This window comes from Coenobita brevimanus, chromosome 103, assembly GCF_032717465.1.
Source record: "Coenobita brevimanus isolate Jiangsu-jjx chromosome 103, ASM3271746v2, whole genome shotgun sequence".
Taxonomy (NCBI): domain Eukaryota; kingdom Metazoa; phylum Arthropoda; class Malacostraca; order Decapoda; family Coenobitidae; genus Coenobita; species Coenobita brevimanus.
Genome location: NC_137056.1, coordinates 5,523,799 through 5,544,859, shown reverse-complemented (window position 1 = coordinate 5,544,859; position 21,061 = coordinate 5,523,799). Strand labels below are relative to the sequence as shown.

General features: G+C 40.7%; 1 protein-coding gene across 1 annotated transcript in view; it reads left to right on the top strand.

Annotated features, from left to right (window-relative positions):
* The window catches only part of LOC145415576 (uncharacterized), a 28,915-nt gene extending 17,242 nt beyond the window's left edge, over positions 1 to 11,673 (top strand). Inside the window, exons 10-14 of the mRNA XM_080284797.1 lie at positions 2,173 to 2,301; positions 2,617 to 2,775; positions 10,762 to 10,848; positions 11,145 to 11,321; positions 11,436 to 11,673. Coding sequence (XP_080140923.1) covers positions 2,173 to 2,301; positions 2,617 to 2,775; positions 10,762 to 10,848; positions 11,145 to 11,321; positions 11,436 to 11,673 — 790 coding nt within the window. The remainder of the gene's footprint in view (positions 1 to 2,172; positions 2,302 to 2,616; positions 2,776 to 10,761; positions 10,849 to 11,144; positions 11,322 to 11,435) is intronic.
* Positions 11,674 to 21,061: the final 9,388 nt, after the last annotated feature.

Genomic DNA, 21,061 nt, shown 5'->3' with positions numbered 1-21,061 from the left:
GGAAGAGATGCCATAACAATACCAATTCTTGACTGTATTTGAATGTCCTTAAACCATCCAGCCTGCCAACTCTTAGGTCAGAAAGTAATCATATCATGACATATCATTCCACCTGGGGAAATCCACTGTACCTCCCCACTGTGTGTCAACTCCTGCCATGTGTGCAAACAAAAATGAATACTGTACTAGATTGGATCTAAAGTTCCCCAAGCAGGAGATGAGACAGCAGATGACAGACTCTCCCTGTATGCCATGGTGACTTGAAAGAAGAAACAAAAACAATGAAATAAACAGCCTCAAAGTTTAACTCCCTCACTCTGATGACATATTAGTTTAGTATATTCTTGTTACTTCCTGACAATTTAATGAAACAAGAAAAGGGGTTAGTGAAGGGTATACTGTATATAACCTCTCCAGCTCAAAAGATCTCCCCTGAGCATATTTATGTTTTCAAGCGATAGCAAATGCAGCGTGGATAGCCGCCATTAGGTGACCAAGGCCGATGCATGCAAGCATGTTGGAGCCTTTATAAATGATGCAATAAGATACGATTGTATAAAAGGGGTTATCATATACAGCGCTGAAAAAAAGGGCGCTCCAGCATAGGAGAAACTTATACAACACAGACGGAGAAGTAACAAGCAGAAACAATGCAACACAGCATAAAGTAAACAATTATCACAGGAAAATATAATCAACTGCTATATCAGCATTGGCACAATCAAAGAACCTACCAGAACTAAGTTCCCAGTTTAATCAAAAGATGAATGGCAACGCATAACCAGTCATCACTAAACTAATACCTGTCTTGGAAGGTTTGACATTTCCCCAATAAGATCACCAAACCTTGGGAATATACTCATTTCCTTGAGCATCTCACCCACACCCACTCACAAAATTAGTGTGTATGTGTCTGTGAATCTTTGGAAGCTCAGGATGTTAGCAAAGCTCCATGAGCATGAAGGTGTAGACAAGCCTTCAGTTTTTAAAGTTAATTCTTGAAGCATGTTTTGATGACAGGACATGGATGACCTTTCTGTATTACAGTTGACAACACTTGGGATGCAGCCTGATCATGCTTAGTGATTAAGTGTGTTCCATAAAAAGGATGTCATAAATTACATGCTTGCTTACACCTTTGCTCACTCAGTTTTAATAATATAATTGTCAGTCCCTTGAAAATAGTGGAAATCAAACACCTTATGCCTCAATATATGACTGGGTTGAGATGGTACCCATTACCACACTGAGTTTGAGTGGCAGTCCTGACTCCTTCAGCCTTAGGATGTCTCTTTAAATTTCCTTCTTGCTACCTCCAGATGATTTTATTTGGCACAGGATTGACTTTCTGACTGGGGGAGTTAGATACAATCATCAATAACCTCTTCATTAACACATGGTTCTCCTAAGATGAATAAATCATCTGGTAGGTGCAGGAATAAACCATAAACAGACATCACCATGAAGAAGGGGTTAAAAGTGCCTGAAGCTGTCTCTTCTTAGGTGTCATAATTCTTTGACTGGGGGAATAAAAATAACACCTTAAATCAAACCGTGTTTGGGAATGGTTAAAACACTGACATAAACATTATCTAACCAAGTGTTCACTAACATAATAAACTTTACACATTACTAGACTTATGGGAAGTATGCAAGAAGTTTTGACTGTCCTTAAAAAAGATAAATACTTGTATGAGGAAATAATTAAATTGCCCTAATATTGTATTGTATATGATAGATGATACACAAGCAGTCTACATTGTACGTCAGAAATGTGTTCCAGGATATCACAACTTTTTCCATAAAACAGTTATTTAAATTTGGGAAATGAGCAAATCAGGTTTACTGGTAGTAATGGAACTTTAACAGATAATTTTTTTGTAATTTACTGGGGACTAAGTGGGAAAGTTGAACATCATATATGGTGACTTATAACAGTAAGTCATTGTGATAAGTAACTTTTTTTTTTTAATGTTTATTTTTGCTGCTCAGTCCATAATGAGTTAAAGAGAAATTACTGTACTTTTTAATTCCACTGCTGCTTATAAAATGGGTTTGATGGTTTCCACAAGTTCACAGTACAAGTTCTTTGTAAAATATTGAGATATTCTGAAACACATCCCTGATTTATGATACGGATTTACAGTACTGACATGTTTATTCCACAACTAGTGACAGAACCAGACCAGGTGAGCCTACTGGATGTGAGGACCTGGCGGTGCAGGGCAACACGAGAAGTGGAATCTACACTTTTAATGACCATGCAGCACCTAACTCAAATGGCCATGACTATTTCTCAAGGTATGGTATTAATCCACTCTGTACAGAACTTTGACCCTCTCATGTTCGGGACACCTTTAGTATTCTAATCCAGCTAATGCAAGGGAACACTAGAAGTAGTAACTGCACCTTGAATGAGCATGCAATATCTAACTCAAATAGACATGATGATTTCTCAAGTTATGTTATCACCACCATAATGTAATTTAAGTCTGTCATGGTAAGGATATCTGTTATACCATACTCTGTTCCAGTGAATGCATGGCAACACTAGGAGTGGCATCTACACCTTTAGTTAGCACACTTATATATCCTGTGCTTTTGTCCTGCCACCAGGTACTGTGAGTTTGAGAATGGTGATGGGTGGACAGTAATACAGCGGCGAGGTATGTTTGGGGCACCTTACTTCAACTTCTCACAAAACTGGGTCAACTACAAATCTGGTTTTGGGGATATGACAAGAGAATTCTGGTGGGGAAATGACAATATTCACAGGTAATCAAAAGTGGGTCATAGTATATTTATCAAGAATAAAGCTGGCAAGGAAAAGAGGCAGGCTTTTGACCTGATATAGTTGTAGTTGTTCTTTTATAACTGACCTTACACAAGAGGCAGGCACACAGCATCCTGTGCTTGCTTCAACACAAAAGAGGAATTAGCTGAAAGGGCACTGTTCCATACAGTTGAACACAGAGAGAAGGCCACATTGATGGACCACTAACTTGGCAAATTAGTTAACACAACGCACAGAAAAGAAACTTGTGAGAGCAAAATGCCTATGAAAAGCTTAGGGGGAGTAAGAAGAAATCCTACATCATTGATTTATAACGCTTGACAATACAATATCCATGCATTGCTGATAGCAGTGTATGTAAATATGGCAAATACTGGGGTCTACAGAACCACATGATTCATCATGAATGACAGTAACCATGGAAGCAGATTCTAATAATTATTGTTTCTGGCAGTGGACTTGCTTGGTGTTTAATTTTTACTGCCACCAAATTTATTCAACAAGGCAAATCCCTGGCAGTTAAATTGTGGAAAACCATTGAGCAATGCCCTGAGACATGCACATCCCTTGACTCTGAAGGCAAAGTCTCCACTTCCTTCCTCTAACCCCAGTTGAGAGAATTTGCCACTGGTCACCTGTAGTCTGAGACTACCTTTTACTGGCTGCCTCATTCTTTCTAGTCAGATTTTATGATGAACTTTACAAGCAGTTTGATCCATCCATCCATCCATCATCCAATCCTGCGTTGCCCCATGAGGAGCGTAGGAGCTCGGGGCTAGGCAGTTGGTCCTGACATTTAAGATGAGAGTGACCAACCTCACTCATCCCTGAGTGGCATTACATGAGCAATAAACCCAATCACCCCTTGGATATAAACCTTCACCGGCTCAATCCAACTGGAGCACAATAATTACCCACTAAACCACCAGGCGCCAAAATTTGGTTATATGGTTACCACCCAGCGTAGTAAATGGTTTCCTGGTGTACAGGAAACCATTTGGCTTGTCACTCAGTGTAGAGTCACCCACAGGCAGAAGGAAGAGGAAAGAATGAAGGAGTGAAAGAAAGAAGAGGGAGTGTAAAGTCACCTGCAGGCAGAAAGACGAGGAAGGATAACAGTCCTAAACCACAGTAGATCAAAATTGCCCATCTTTTTTATTTTATAAGTGTATAAATGGTACAATCATATTCTTCAACTGTCACAACAGTTTCAGAAGATTAAAGAAAATGCGCATCTATCTATTTATCTATCTATATATATATATATACCCTGTATATACATCCACCGCAAATTGACTTAGGACCTACACACACAGAATTGCTATGGGAGAGTTGTCTGTCTTTGCTTTGTGTTTCCACCTCTACCAAGTGAATTTTGGGGGCAAGAAGTATCTGGCAACTCCTCTGGTGTTGGCGGGAGGTGATGAAACACTCAGCACGTCAGTGCTTGCCCTGAAGCAAGAGTGGGAGTATGTGTTCCTGTCGCTTTGAGCTTGCACTTCCCTCTTTTTTCATATGCATTAGTTTGCCCCGTTATTTTCCTAGAGTCGAGTTGTCATGCCTGGCAAGTACTGCTCAAGGGATGAGAGGGTCCATATCATTGCATGGAGGCAGGATAATGTCCCTATCAACACGATTTGTGAATGTACTGGACATGCAAAATCATCTGTCATGAAGATTCTTGCTGCAATGTGCGGCCTGCCACCTGATGTCATACCAGAGCACAAGCATGGCGGTGGAAAGAAGAGGTCGACTTCCAGAGGTACAGATACGCTTCTGAAGAGGGAAGTGATCAAGAATCCTCGACTGACAGCAGCAGAATTGAAGAGAATGCATCCCCAGCTGTTACAAGACGTCTCAATTCGAACTATCCAACAAGCTTGCAAAAGGAGCTGGGTTTGCCAAGTCACACCGGAGCCAAGAAACTGCTTCCCACTGACTGCATAAAGAAGCAGTGCATTCAGTTTGCCAAGAAGTATGCACACTGGACATTGGATGAGTGGAGAAAAGTTATGTTTTCCGATGAAAGCACATTTCAAGTGTTCCAGGTGCATTCTGCCAAGGTTCGTCATCCTGCCTCCCATAGTCGATATGACCCTGCTTACACAGTGCCATCTGTTAAGCACCCACAATCAGTAATGGTATGGGGGGGGTGTTTCTCAGGTGAAATGGGAAGGGGAGGTCTCTACTTTCTTCCTAAGAACTTGATGATGAATGGTGGCCAGTACAATCAAGTTCTGAATGATCATTTGTTAAACTTTTTTGCTATTCATGGGTGCGACTTATTCAAGCACGATTCAGCGCCATGTCACAAGTCAAGAAAGGTAACAAAATGGCTTCACGATAATCGGATTGAGGTCCTCGAGTGGCCTGGCAACAGTCCGGATCTAAATCCGACAGAAAACTGCTGGGCAAAGATGAAGAAAATCATGGCAAAAAAGAAGACACTCAATCTGGACAACCTCAAGACTGAACTTACAAATGTTTGGTGCAAAGAAATGTCCTTAGATTACTTTAGAGATCTAAATGATTCCATGACAAAACGTATCCAACTGGTTCTGAAAAACAAGGGAAACATGATTTCATATTAGTGAATGGCATTTCATGAACAAAAACTGTGATATACTATGATTTCTGTGTTTTTTATTACCTTGTGGGGGTAGATACTAAGTCAGTTTGCGGCAGCTGTATATCATCATCATCATCCGGACCTCCTTTCCCACCTTAGGGCAGGGTGAGGAGTAGCAATGTCCAGACAGCCCAAATTCGCCCAGTCCAATGGGCCACACTTCCATTCGCTTAGCCCCAGGAATCCTGGCTCTATCTGATACACCAAAAACATTCACCACGTTCTGTAGCTTCACATAAGCGTATCCGATAAGAGTCAATCCTAATGCTGTCACGTTTAACCCGTCACGTCCCGAGGTTTTCCGCACCTCCGACATCCCCCAATCCCGAGGTATTTTTGAAAATTTTTTTTTTGGCTAAAACCTCCGCTTTTGGTGAGAAACATCGAAAATTCATAGAGGAATTGTTCACCTGAGGTTTAAAATACTCGATCCAGGTAGGAGTTCCTCCTTACCTGACTGGGTTTTCTAACATGCTGGCACCAAAGAAAACAAGTTCTATAGGAGGGTAACTATTTCACACAACTCACAAATGGTATTTATTTATTTACTTGGTATGAATTTATATGTAGTATTAGAGTATATTGGTTTTCAAGCAGTAATATAGGCATTATAAGCATTGTTTCACTCACTAACTAATCACCATACCTGACCTTTTTTTGCCACATTACCTGATCATTATTTCTGACTGTTTCTTCTTCTAATGCTATGTAACCTTTGTCCTCCACATTGTCATCGATTGGGGAATCACTCTGGCCCTGAATGTCTTTACTGGCGAGGTCACTGGTAACAGGTGAATTGCCGAGACAATGGCGTGAGGGGGGAGGTTATGCGGTGTAAGGCATTGTCCCTGCTTGGCATCTTGTAGAGGAATAGAGGAAGGTGTCCCGTGTATACGTATGAAAAATCATGAGCGAAAATTGAAAATTGTGCAAATTAGGGACCTTGCAATTGCACGACGTACCAGTACGTCGCCGGGACTGGCAAATGCAAAATGTTGCAATGTACCCATACGTCGACGGGACGGGGCGGGTTAAAAGGGGTGCCGAATCCCTGATCATACGCTTCTCCTCACAATATTCAACCAGCCAGCTCGATCTCATGTCAGTGCCCTAGCCTCACTGACTTCCAAACCTCTCTTCCTCACACATTCATCCACCATATCCCTCCACCTTCTCCGTGGCCTACCTCGCCTCCTCCCTCCTACAAATTCACATAAATATACCTTTTTCACCACTCTGTTGTTATCCATTCTCTCCACACGACCATATCATCTCAGTACACTCTCTTAAATTCTGGTGTCCACAGACTTCCTCACTCCACATCTTTCACAAATCATTTTATTTCGTATCCTCTCCACTCTCTGTACTCCACATACATTCTTCATCAAGCCCATTTCCACTGTTCTCACTCTTGAATGTTCATTTTCATGCCACACCATAGTCTCACATCCATATGTTAAAGTTGGCACAAACACTCCATCATGTAGGCCTCACGCAGCTGCAGCACTCAAGCCTCTGTTTCTTATCAAGGCCTTCATTGCACCAACTACTTTCCTTTCTTGCATCACTCTGCTTTCCACTTCTTTTGCATATTTTCCTCTCTTCTGTCACTGTACCCAGGTATTTGAACTCTCTCATCAATTCCAGTCTCTCTCCATTCACTGTAACATCGCACTGGAAGTCACCTTCTCTCTCAGTAACCATCACTTTACTCTTTTCTACATTTTCTCTCAAGGCATGATACTAACAGACATCAACAAAACTCTGCACTAGTCTACCAAGTTCTTGTCCGCTATTTGCAAGTAGTACAGCATCGTCAGCATAAAACAAATTTGAGATGCTCCATCCATCACCCTTCATTACCAACACCATCCCCCCTCTCCATTACTCGTGTTTTTACTTCTCTCATCACCCCATCCATATATACATTGAACAACCATGGGGACATAACACAAGCTTGTCGTACACCCACACCGATCATGAACCATTCACTTAGACGCCCATTAACCCTTACACATGCATCATTACCATCATAAAAACTCATGACAGCACTTAGCAGCTTACCATCTACACCGTACATGTGCAAAACCTTCCACAATCCTTCTCAGTCTAATTTGTCATATGCTTTTGCCAGATCCATGAATGCCATAAACACCTTATAGTCCTTCTCACAAGCCTTCTCCACTGTTTCACTGCAAATGGTTCATCCACACATCATCTGCCACTTTTAATGCCACCCTGTTCATCACTCTTCAGAACTTCTGATATCTTTCTCACTTTCTCTATAATAATTCTTCCATATACCTTCCCTACCACACTCAATAAACTTATGCCATGATAATTCTTGCACTCACTTCGCTCACGTTTATTTTTGTACAGGGATACAGTCACAGCCTTTTTCCACTCTACTGGCACAGCTTCATTCATCCATGCCTTCTTACATATCTCCAATTCATTCCACTCTCTCCACTACACTTAATTATCTCTGTATACACCTCATCAACCCCAGCTGCTTTTTTAGTCGCCTCACAGTGCTCTTCACCTGTGCAAGGGTCACGTTTCTTGGCACTGCATTCCTTCTCTGCATATCCGCCAAACCAATCATGTTTACAGTGGCTCTGCTCTCTCTGTTCCCTTTCATCAGGCTTTCAAAATATTCTTTCCATCTGGTCCTTACTTCATCTTCATGGGTTAATAATCTACCACCTACATCCTTCACATTTCTTTCCGCTTTCCCTTCTACATTTCTGCATCTCTTTCCAGAATAACTTCCTATTTTCATAGTAGTTTGCATTTCATTTTTCTTCCTAGATCATCATTTAACTTCTTCTTTTTCATCTTCGCTAGTCTCTTTACATGCTTCCTAATTTCAATATATTCAGTTCTTATTTCAACTGAACCCCTTCCTGTAACCACTCTAGCCACCTCTTCCTCTTTTCCTCCACTGCTCTCTTAACCTCTTCATCCCACTATGTTGTACCTTTCTTCTTCACTGTTACTCTTGCCACACCACACACCGCTTTAGCATTTCTAACTAAGCAGTCCCTATATGCATGCCACAGGCTGTCCAGATCCATTTCATTCCAGTTCACTGATGCTAACTCCTCCCCCACTTTGGTCCTGTATTCATCTGCCATTTCTTTGATCCTCAGCTTCTCAATTTTCAGTCTTTCTCCCTTGCTGCTTCTCTCACTCCTGGTCCACCTCACTCATCTCAGATTGATCTTGCAAACCACAATCATATGATCCGTCAAACCTCCACATCATCCTCTCACGGCCCTAGTATCAGCAACCATTCCCAGCATTGACCTCTCTACGAGCATTTAATCTATCAGGCTCCTTTCAACACGATTCCCATTCCCTCCATACCATGAATATTTATGTGCATCTTTGTGTTTGAAATACAAGTTACAAATGCACAACCTCCTTTCCTGACACATAACCTTCAGTTGCTTCCCATTATCATTTTCTCCTGGTACTTCATTACAACCCATTATGTTATCCTCAGGGCAAGTGCCTACTCTTCCATTCGTATTGCCCATTACGATCACTTTATAGCTCCTGGGCATTTCTTCCACTGCTTCATCCAACACATCTCAAAACCTATCTTTCTCTCTCTCTCACTCTTGTCCTCACACGGTGCATACGTTACAATCACCGCCACTTTCACCTTCTCAAACTTGAACTTGACACATACACCTCGAGCTGACACAGTTGTAATCTCTCATTCCACTCTGCCACACCTCATTCATCAACAATGCAACCCCTTCCTTGCATCTTCCTTGCCCATCATGTCCGATCTTACACATTTCACACCCTCCCACTCCTCCACTTCACGCCCTTTCATCTGTGTTTCACACAATGCCATCACAGCATATCTCGCACTCTTGAACACATTTTCCACTTCCGCCCTCTTGCTTTCCTCATTCACACCTCTCACATTCCACAAGGCCATGTGAATCTGCCCATTTGGTTGGGGTCCTGGGCAGGTATTGGGCCCTTCGAGGAGCTCCGAAACAACTGCCATGATTAAGAGATTTTAGAAAGGGAAATCTGGGATACACTTAGCCCGACCAAAAACCCTGGTTATATGATTACCAGCATTCCATTCCATCCATCAACCAATCCTATGTTGCCCCATGAGGAGCGTAGGAGCCCGGGGCTAGGCAAGTTAGTCCTGACATTGAAGATGAGAGTGACCAGCCTCACTCATCCCTGAGCAGCATTATGTGAGCAATAAACCCCAACCACCCCTTGGATATAAACCTTCACCGCCTCAGTCCGATTAGAGCGCCATAATTACCCATTCAACCACCGGGCACCATAATTTGGTTATATGGTTGCCACCCAGCGTAATAAATGGTTTCATGGTGTACAGGAAACCATTTGGCTTGTCACTCAGTGTAGAGACCATAAGGCATCGCTACACTGAGTGAGTGGATGATGGATGCCCCCATCCACCACAAAAATAGAGAGAGAGAGAGAGAGAGAGAGAGAGAGATTTTTATAGATACATGCAATATGGTTGCCTCTACACACTCTTAGAAGTGTTGGCTTAGTGAAAGTGTGAATTTATCAACAGGCACAAGCTCTTCCAAAATTTAGATACTCTCATACACAATATACCATTAGGTCAATTAAACACCTCTAAGAGTAAGGCCTCAGTGCCACCTCGTCGTTGTGGGTCTAACAGGTGTGAGAGCACCAAATCTGGTGATGTTACCTTTCAGATTCCCACACCCCGACTCACTGCAGAGGAGGTGACAGCGAATTTAAGTTAATGTGGCCATGATGGCTGGCAGATCTATGCATACTGACAGTCTACAACATACCATCAAGTCAATTAAACACTTCTAAGAGTGGGGCCACGCTCTTAGAGACGTTAAATCGACCCGACTGTATCACAAACTGTCATTCTGCATATATACTCTTATATATTATTGTTAGTTAAAGTAAACTCTCTGAATTCTTCCACAACATAAGCAAAGATGTGCTCAGGCATTATTATTAATGTCCACAAATACACAGATGTCCAGCTACAGACAAAAGTTTACCTAATATTTCACTTCATCAACTATTCACCTTGCTCTGATGGCTAATACAATATTCCTAAACTGAGAGAGGCTTCACATGTTTCTCTGTTTATGGATGATTCTCTTTGATATGCATCAAGGAAGAAATTGACAGATATGCCTTAAGTGTTTATGTAGATGCAGTGGAATAGTAGATGAACTTTTGTCCCAGAGAATACTGTTGGGGAAAACATAATAAACCTAAGAATGAAAAGTGTGCCAGTCAACTACGTGTGATATTATTTGCAACAATTTGTTATGATCAGGTTAACCCAGGAGAAGGCGATGATGATTCGTTTTGACCTATGGGATTTTGATAGCAACTACGCTTATGCTGAATACCTCACCTTCAGGTCAGTGCACTTGTGCATCACAACCTTTGGTGTAAATTAATAGACCCTGTCTAATCTGAAATATTTTACTGCCACTAATACTTGACCCTTACTAGTTCCACATCTAATTCATGACTGGGGGGGGGGGGAGGAACTAATTTCTTACTTCAAAACAGCTCCATACTGAATTTCAATCAACTTTAATCATAGAAAGGTTGTCAGATCATTATCAACTTAAAGTGAAACAACTGTATAAGAACACTAACTGTATTTGTACCTTATTAGCATGTTCAGTTTTGGTCTCCTCTCTTCCTCAGCACGGGGGATGAAGGAGACAATTACCGGCTTCAGGTGTTTGGTTATCGTGGAAATGCATCGGACAGCTTTTCTGCTCACAATGGGTATTTGTTCTCCACCTATGATAAAGACAATGATGAAGCTCCAGAGTGTTGCCCCTGTGCCCCAGCATATGGTGGTGGCTGGTGGTTCTATGGGTGAGTTGCAAGGGTTATATGAATGAGTTTCTAGGAGTATCGGGAATAATCTAAGAAAATATATACAGTACCTGTAATAAAATTCAGTGGGTTAACAATCATTTCTCAATGCAGGTGTTTTGAGAGCAACCTAAATGGTGAGTACCACACCAATCCCACTGAGAATGACTACTACCGAGGGCTGATCTGGGAACTGTGGTTGGGTGACTACTCCCTCTGGGCGACACAGATTCGACTTCGACCCTCATCCAGGGATGGCAAGGATTTCATGCCACCAGCTCCTCCACCCACACCAGAATCCTATCCAACACCTGATCCTGACTATCCAGAACTACCCTTGCGACAAGCTTAACTCTTTGCTGTTGACTCACCCTTATCCTAGGCCCGTCTGTTATTATCCCATGTATTAACTTCACTCCACCCACTCCTGAATCTTACCCAACACCTGATCCTGACTACCCAAAACTGCCCAAACATCAGCCTTGGTTACAAAACTCTCTGCAATTGACTAACCCTTAGCCTGTGCTTGTCTGTCACTCTTCTGTGTGTTAATTTTAATCTCACCCCATCTCATACAGTATCTCAAAAGCAGTCACCGGATGTACTTTAATATTTTTGCCCCACTCCACTTGAATATGCATCAGAAACTATATCATCAGTAAAAGATACCTAGACAGTGTAAGCTGACTAGGCACAATTTGCTTATATTCCATAAATGTTTTTAGTTGTGTCATTGTCTATGTGATTATTAATCAAAGCCATAAGTACATAAGTACACCACATGAATACATAAAAACTCCAATACCTACAGCTTAAGGTTAACTTATGAATTATCATCCTTAAACTGACAACTGAACCAGCTAATATTACAATATAAGCATTGCCTAAAGTGGTATTTATGAGGCTGATTTTAAACATTAATGACAAACTAAATTTGCTACAATTTTCAAGGTACACTATCAGTTATGAAAGGCAATGTACTTTTCCAAAACTTATACCTGTATACTTTTTATATTATTCATTTCAGTATGATCTTAACATTCTTCCCTAGTGTCACATGGATGGGTAGTTCTAGAGCATGCAACTTTGATCCGGAGGCCACAGGTCTCTGAAGAAATATCCCACTTCCAATCCTACCTCCTTCCTCGTTGTTATATGGCCTTAAAGTTTCCTTCTATTACAGCAGATGGGTTGGGGGACTCCCATATCCCTATCCAGGTACTGTACAAATACAAAGGAAAAAGGGGATGAGTTCCCATGGAAATTCCAGCCCTCCTTCCCAACCACAAGTTGCCTTGAATGGCATGCAACAAATAAAAGTTTAACATTCTTTCTCTCCAGTCTTGAGAGATAACTTCCTTTTCTAAATTCCTTTATCTTCAAATCAGAGTCACATGTATGTTGTACTGTATGAACATTAACTATCTACTGTACTTCATTATATAAATAGAATCATTTGCTATAACTCAAATGCATTATTGCTCAAAGCACAAAATATAATCTATGTCCACTACAGTGCTGTACTTAATTTGTAGGGCCGAGTGAGGTTTTCTCGACACTATTGCCAATTTATTTTTAGTGATAGTGTACTTAATATAATAACACCTGTATTACTGTCATATTATTTTGGAAACAGAGGTGTATCACTCATACATCAGTGTACATGTACTGGTACTTATATCAGGGCAATTAGGGCTTTCACTATAGTGCTCTTTTCTTGATTATGCTGTACTGTACTCTTTTAACATTTTAGTAACTTGCTGTATTACTGAAACATGCTACTATTCCTCTCTACAATACTGATTATGTTACAATTGTAATACAGGTATACCCCGATATACGATACCCCTAGATGCAATACCCAGGCTTAGCGATGGGGGTAGAAATACCACCATACCCAGCCTAACGATGGCCAAACCCTGATTTAACAATGGGTTTAGTTTTTCAACTGATTTTGATGATATTTTAGACTTAAATTTTGTGTTTAGGTTGATTTATAAACTGTTTTTAGACTTATATGAGTGTGTTTTAGTCATATGTGGGGTGAACATTGTCATTTTGGGGTACAGTTTATTAAGTGATTTTTTCCAGACTTATATTTGACGATTTTCAGATATTATTTGTTGGTTTTGGTGAGTTATTAATGAGTTTTAAGCTTAGGTTAGCTTCTTTTAAAGCTGTTAGGCCATTTAGAGTGGCTATAAACTTGTTTTGGGACCCATTTGGGTGGGTTTAGGACTTGGTTGGAAGGGAATCCCAAGGCTCAAAAACGTATACCTATTCTTCACATGTTAATTCTACCCCGATATACGATACCCCGCCTAGCAATGGTTTTTTTTTACTTAACCAATTGCGTCGTTAAACCGGGGTATACCTGTACTCATAATAGTTTACCACTTCTGCAAGAATTTATTGTAATTTTGTGCAGTGATGACAATATAAGAGATAAAGACTTCTCAAGATGGGGTATGATTGAGAATTAATGAGTGAGGGTAAAGTACCTGTACTGTACTGCCCAAAGTCTAGTTTGTATACACTGTAGAATGCTGTGTCTATTGTGCTGTATGTAGTTTGAAAAATCATTTTTTCTTTTTTTTTATGAAATACTGTAGAACACTGCAAAAGTAATAATATGGAAAGAGAAGAAGTCAATTAATTTACAAATACATCTACAGTAGTATGAAGAGAATAGGCAATGTATACCTTTATATTATCAGTATCAATGAAATAATATATTTTTTCTATCTATCTATCTATTGCCAGACGCCTTAATCCCTTATACGGGGTGGCCAAGAACAAATCGCCTCCATGTTTCCCACCATTTCGCTGACCTGCTTCCAATTCACGCCCCCCTCTCTCATATACCTCTCCACCCCATCCCTCCATCTCATCCTTGGCCTCCCCCTCCCTCTTCCCCCCTCCACCTCACTCACATACACTCTCCTTGTCAGTCTCTCACTCTCCATCCTCTCCACATGCCCAAATCACCTCAATGTGTTCCTCCTAACGACTCCTATCACATCCACATCCACACCACATCGCTTCCTCACATCCTTGTTTGTCAGTCTGTCTCCCCATGTGACTCCACAGGCTCCTCTCAAACAACTCATTTCCACTGCTGTCACTCTTGACTTGTGTCCCACCAACAACGTCCAAGCTTCACTTCCATACGTTAGAGTTGGTATCACAATATTGTCATGTAATAACTTTTTCACTTCCATGCTCACTTCCCTGTTTCTTATCACTGCCTTCAAGGAACCAGCAACCTCTCTTCCTTGTTGTACCCTTTCAAGCACTTCACCCTCCAAACTTCCATCCTTACTCATCACACTACCCAAGTACTTAAACGTACTCACATTTTCCATTTCCTCATCATCCAACCTCGCTGTACATTCACTGACTTCACCCCTCTCGAAGACCATAACTTTACTCTTCCCTACATTCACTTTTAGATTCCGTTACTTACACACTCTCCCAAACTCATCCACCAACCCTTGCAGCTCCCCTTCTTCTTTACTTAACAACATAGTATCATCTGCAAACAACAGTACAGGGAGTTTCCAAACACTTCCCTCTCTCATTAGGGCCACTCTAACATTCACTGCCCTACCTTGTATCTCTTTTATAACCCCACCCATATACAGATTGAACAACCATGGAGACATGACACATCCCTGTTTCAACCCAACCTTCCTATAGAAAAACTCGCTCAGTTCACTATCCACACGCACTGCAGCCTTAGCACCCTCGTACATACTCTTCACAGCATTCAACAACTTCCCATCTACTCCATATTTTCTTAATATTTTCCACAATCCTTGTCTATCCACCCTGTCATATGCTTTCTCCAAATCCATGAAGGCCGCATACAACTTCTTTCCCTTCTCTAGAAACTTTTCCACTAAAGATCTACAAATGAGTATCTGATCTACACAACCTCTTCCCTTCCTAAAGCCTCCCTGTTCTTCTCCAACTAATTCCTCTGTTATTTCTCTAACTCTGTCAATAAGTATCCTACTGTATACTTTTCTTATTACACTAAGAAGACAAATGCCCCTATGATTACCACACACTTCTTTGTCCCCTTTCCTTTTGTGCAAGGGAATAATTATACCTGACTTCCAATCCTCCGGGACTCTACCTTCCTCCCAGGCCAATCTGCTCATCTTCCACATCCATTCTACACTATCTCTCCCCCATGCTTCAGCATTTCACCACACACTTCGTCATTTCCTGGGACTTTCCCCATTGTGACTTTCTTCATTGCTTTCACAACTTCCATCCTACTGATTTCTTCCTGCCTTCTCACCTCCCTCCTTCTCCCAGCCATTCCCCAGCTGCTTATACTCGGATCACTTTCGTTCTCTATGTTCAGCAATTCATTAAAGTGTTCTCTCCATCTGCTCACTTTTTCTCCCTTCTCAACTAGTAATCTACCATTTTTATCTTTCACTCCCCTACTAACTTCATTGCCACCCTGTCTGACTCTTTACCTCTTTCCAGAACATTTTCTTATATTCCCTCCACTTGGCACTCAAATTCCCTCCAAATTTCTTATCCACTCTCTTCTTACTCTTTCTTACTAGTCTTTTCACCTTTCTCTTCCTTTCTACATATAACTCTCTCTTTCGTCTCTCAACTTCTTCCATGTCCCTATTTGTCATCCATTCATTATATGCATTTTTCTTTTGTGCCACAGCCTGTCTCACCTCTTCATTCCACCATGCTGTTCCTTGCACCCCCTTTTGTCATCTCTTCACCCCACACACCACTTCACATGCTGCACATATTTCTTCAGTGAATATCTTGCACACATCTTCCACGTCCCCCATCTGTTCCAATTCATATTTACCCAATCGTTTCTTCACTTCTCTCTTATATTCTGCCTTTTTCTCATCCTCTTGTAACCTTTCCACTCTCCTTGCATATACAGTACTCCTTCCTCCTGTCCTTCCCCTATATATATATTTTTTAATAGAGAATAAAATTTTAAAGAAAAATTAGCTAAAATACTAGAACGACTAAAAATATGAGAATGAGTTTACAGAGTCAATTCATCATTTATGCATCATTTCAGTACTGACTGTCTCAAACTGCACTGTGCGGCTTTGGGATATGTCTCCTGCCCCATCTGCAAAAACAATTTTTTTTTTTCCCCAGTTACATTTTGGTTAAGCTGGCTCACAGAGAATGTGATGAAGTACATCTTTATAAAATTTAGACTGGTATATTACTACAGCTTTCTGAACTGTTCCAGGATTAGACCAACAGGCCAGCACATAACAGAACCCACAACCAGGATATGTAAAAAATAAATAAATAAAATAAATAAACAAATAAGGTTGGCAGGGGTATGAGGGCTAAATAAGACTCAGCCAATGTAAACACGGTCAGCAAGCTGGTGTGCAGGCATTTGCTTCATTTTCCTTCATAATCCCCTACCAACTTTACTGATATGTGAATAGACTGTAAAACTAGTATGCATACAGTTTTGTAAATCATAAAGTGCTTGAAGAAAGTGTTTGAGAGGGGACCACACAACAACAGACTTTAAATGCATAAACAAGTTTGGCATGGTTGTTCAAACAGTTATTCAAGAATGGAGGAAGAAGCAGGACTGACAGAGCCAGACAACATTTAGCAACATATCTGTCACTAGTTGTTCATGCTAAAACTGATTGGTAGAGCTAGTTACCTTACTAACCCCATCAAATGAGCTCATCACTTTGTGCTGCTGTTTTTGAACATATCTGTCACTAGTTGTTCATGCTAAAACTGATTGGTAGAGCTAGTTACCTTACTAACCCCATCAAATGAGCTCATCACTTTGTGCTGTTGTTTTTGAGCAACACTTGTCTGTCTGGGTGAGCAAACCCATCAACCACATGCAAGCAACCATCCCTGCAGGGATAAACCGATGTTCCCTTGCAGCAGATAGCGCTTTGTGAGGCGCAAGGAAGAGTGTAAAGGTTTGATTCCCAGATGGATTCATTACTTGCATTCCTTTGCCCAGCTAAAAGGGGCACCATAGCAGGCTCCACATTAACTGCTTATTTGGTTATATGGTTACTACCCAACACCGTAAATAATTTTGGGGGTTACAGTACACAATTAGGCTTGTCACACATTGTAGAGGTACTTGAGAAAAGAGTAATAAAAAGTGAGGGGAAGGATGGAGGAAATACATAGAGAGGAGGCCAGACAAAGAAACCTATGATAAGGGTGAAGGATGAAGTTTGTAGCACTGCATCAAGTGAATGGATGATGGTCACCACCACCCATCACCACTTTGTGTAAACAGCAATTACTGTACATATGGTTTGTGTTACATAGTGTCATACCTGACATAATATAATTTATACTGCATAAAATGATTTGGAGAGTACAGTCACCCATCATAATTACTATGCAGAAAAACACTGCATAAAAGAAATGTGCATAAACTTGAGATCTGACTGTATATACAGTATACAGTATATAATGGAAGTAAAGAGCAAATTCCAAGTGCAGATGAAATAAGGATAGAAAGAAAAGGGCAAAGGCTGTAGGGACATACATGGAAGAAGAGGAAATGTTGAAACATATAATTCTTTGCATAATATTAAATGGTACTAGAGGGGGAAATTAATTAGGTATGATTCATTATCTGACTGGACTTTAAAAGTGAATCTGCACTGCTACTATGCTGTGATTCGTACAGACAAAATATCAAAATAGGTGAAAGAGTCCAGTAATAATTAACATGTTTTTATTAAAAAAAAAAAGTTATGATGGCATTACGATATTTTAATGACTGTTTTAGTCTCAACATTACCACCACATTTTAGACTATCTATCTATCTATACCCCAACGCCCTAATCCTGCAAAGGGTGGCCGCAGACAAAACGCCTCCAAGTTGCTCTGTCACCCACCATTTGACTGCCCCCCCCCCCAACTCACTTCCCCTTCCCTCATATACCTCTCAACTCCATCCCTCCACCTCATCCTAAGTCTTCCCCTCCCTCTCCTTTCCCCCACTTCACCTACACACACCCTCTTAGTCAGTCTTTCATTCTCCATTCTCTCCACATGTCCACACCACCACAGTGTATTTCTCCTAATTTTCTCAGTCATATCCACATCCACCCCACAACATTCTTTCACTTCTTCATTCATCAACCTGTCCCTCCTTGTCACTCCACATGCTCCTCTCAGGTAACTCATTTCCACTGCTCTCACTCTTGACTTGTTCCCCTCTAGCAAGGGCCATGCCTTGCTTCCATACATCAGGGTAGGGATCACAATACTATCATGCAGTGACTTCTTAACTTCCATACTCACTTACGTATTTCTCATCACCGCTTTCAGTGGACCAACAACCTTCCTTCCCTGCCGTACCCTTTCAAGCACTTCATCCCTAAAACTTCCATCCTTACTCATCACACTACCCAAGTACTTGAATGCACTCACATTCTCCATATCCTCACCATTCAACCTCACTGTGCATTCTGCAACTTCATTCCTCTCAAACACCATAACTTTACTCTTGTTTACATTAACTTTGAGATTCCTCCTCTTACATACTGTCCCAAATTCATTCACTAAACCCTGCAACTCCCATTCATCTTCATTCAACAATATTATATCATCAGCAAACAGCAACACCGGACTCTTCCACACCACACCCTCATTCATTAGAGCCACCCCCACATCCAATGCCCTGCCTTGCACCTCCTTTACAACCTCATCCATGAATATATTAAACAGCCATGGAGACATCACACATCCCTGTTTCAGTCCCACATTTAAATCAAAGAACTCACTCAGCTCACCATCCATTCGCACCGTAGCCCTAGCTCCCTCGTACATACTCTTCTCAGCACTCAACAATTTCCCATCCACTCCATATATTCTTAATACCTTCCACATGCCTTGCCTATCTACTCTGTCATATGTTTTATCCACGTCCATGAAGGCAGCATACACTTTCTTTAGTACAAAAGAATTATTTGTTCCAAAACAGCCAACTGTTGAGGAAAGACCTGGTGTAACTCCACTGTGCTCCTAAACTAATTTTATACACTTCATAAAATATCACAAATACAAGTTGGTCGTTAAATTCAAATACAAGTTGGTAGTTAGATTCAAAGTGATCTGACAGTAAATGTATCATCACAGTGCATGTCACAGCTCACCCTCTTTCAGTTCTTCAATCAATACTACCCTGGGTGCACACATCTTAAAAAAGGAATAAGTAGTTAAGATGTCTGTGACTCTTCAGGTGAGAAATCTCAGAAGGTAGATTTATAATCTGACTAGGCTTTGAAAGTGAATCTGCAGTGCTATTCTTCCTAATACAAAGTTTAACTATCACTAGCATTTTGAGCCTACAAGGTTGCCAGGATATAACCGCAATTAATTATCTACAAAAATATGATGATATAAACCTCGAGTTATGCACAGGTGATAAGTCATGAAAAATTTAGCCTGTAATGGTCATGGCACTTTGAGATCAGGAGTGAGCCAAAGCAAATAAGCAACTGTGCCTGTTATGGATGCACTATGCCAGTGAGAACAACACATACCAAATGGCCTGAAAACAAACAGCACAATCATAAACTAATATGCCACGGACAAAGAAAAGTGATCTGGACAAAGAAAGGACCATAAGCATCCCATGAATGGCATCAGTGAAGATGGAGGTCTAAGTTGCACGATTCACAACCAGCAAAAGAAAATTCTTCCAACTACATGAATAACAATGAAAATATTAGCTCAAGAATAAAGCAAACCACAATCAGGGAAGGAGTAAGGCTTACAGAAAAGAATGAACTAGTGGGCCAAAATGGGAGGGGGTAGGCATCCAAGTGTTTACTGGTGGGTTCATAATAAAGAAATGAGGAGTCAAGTGAAAGCCCTAGTGAGCTGAGACACTCACCATTCAGCATTATCTTACCTTGAGTCTCACTAATCACTCAAAAAGAATCTTATAGGAAAGTTACCAATATCACTGTGAAAGCACTGAGGAGTTATTGCAGCAGTTTCCTAGAAGTTACTGTACCAGTTTCCTTGAACTGGCTGTGCCAAGATGAATCTTGCACTTTCAGTGCACTCATTAATGGTGTGTGGAAAGCTGAAGCCTCATTCCTTAAAGTGCTGGTGGCTAACTGGGATTGAAAAGAGGCATGTAGGGGTACAGAGGATTATAGCATAATCATTTCTGCATGACATTCTCTCTTACATATTATCCCAGGCAAAAGTAAGCCATAAAGTATATCAAATGAGTGACTTAATTTCTTTGTTTACTAAATGTTGGTACAATTTACATGTCAAGAAACATAATGGTAACTTTCACAATTGATAAGCTCAGCATTTAGTAAATACCAACTGTGACACACTGCTTTCATTATTATTACCAGAATGTTACTATGAGCATAACCTGTGCCAAAGAATGTATAGTCTCCTACATATTTTTCATATAAAATTACTGTACATTCCTTTTAAGTTAAAATACTAACTGTAAGGTAGAAATGCACCCAGTATATTTATTCCCAATATCTTTACGGTATAACCAATACAGTCTCTTCTGGACTTGTATTGTATTGTATTTTATATTAAAAACTAGAATAATCTACTGAAGCATTTCATTCAGTACATTCCCCAACTTGAATTACAAGTATATTTTCTGATGCACTAATAACTGGTACAGTATTGACAGCTGTTCATTCCAGCACCTGCCTGCTTTAACGCTTAATCATGG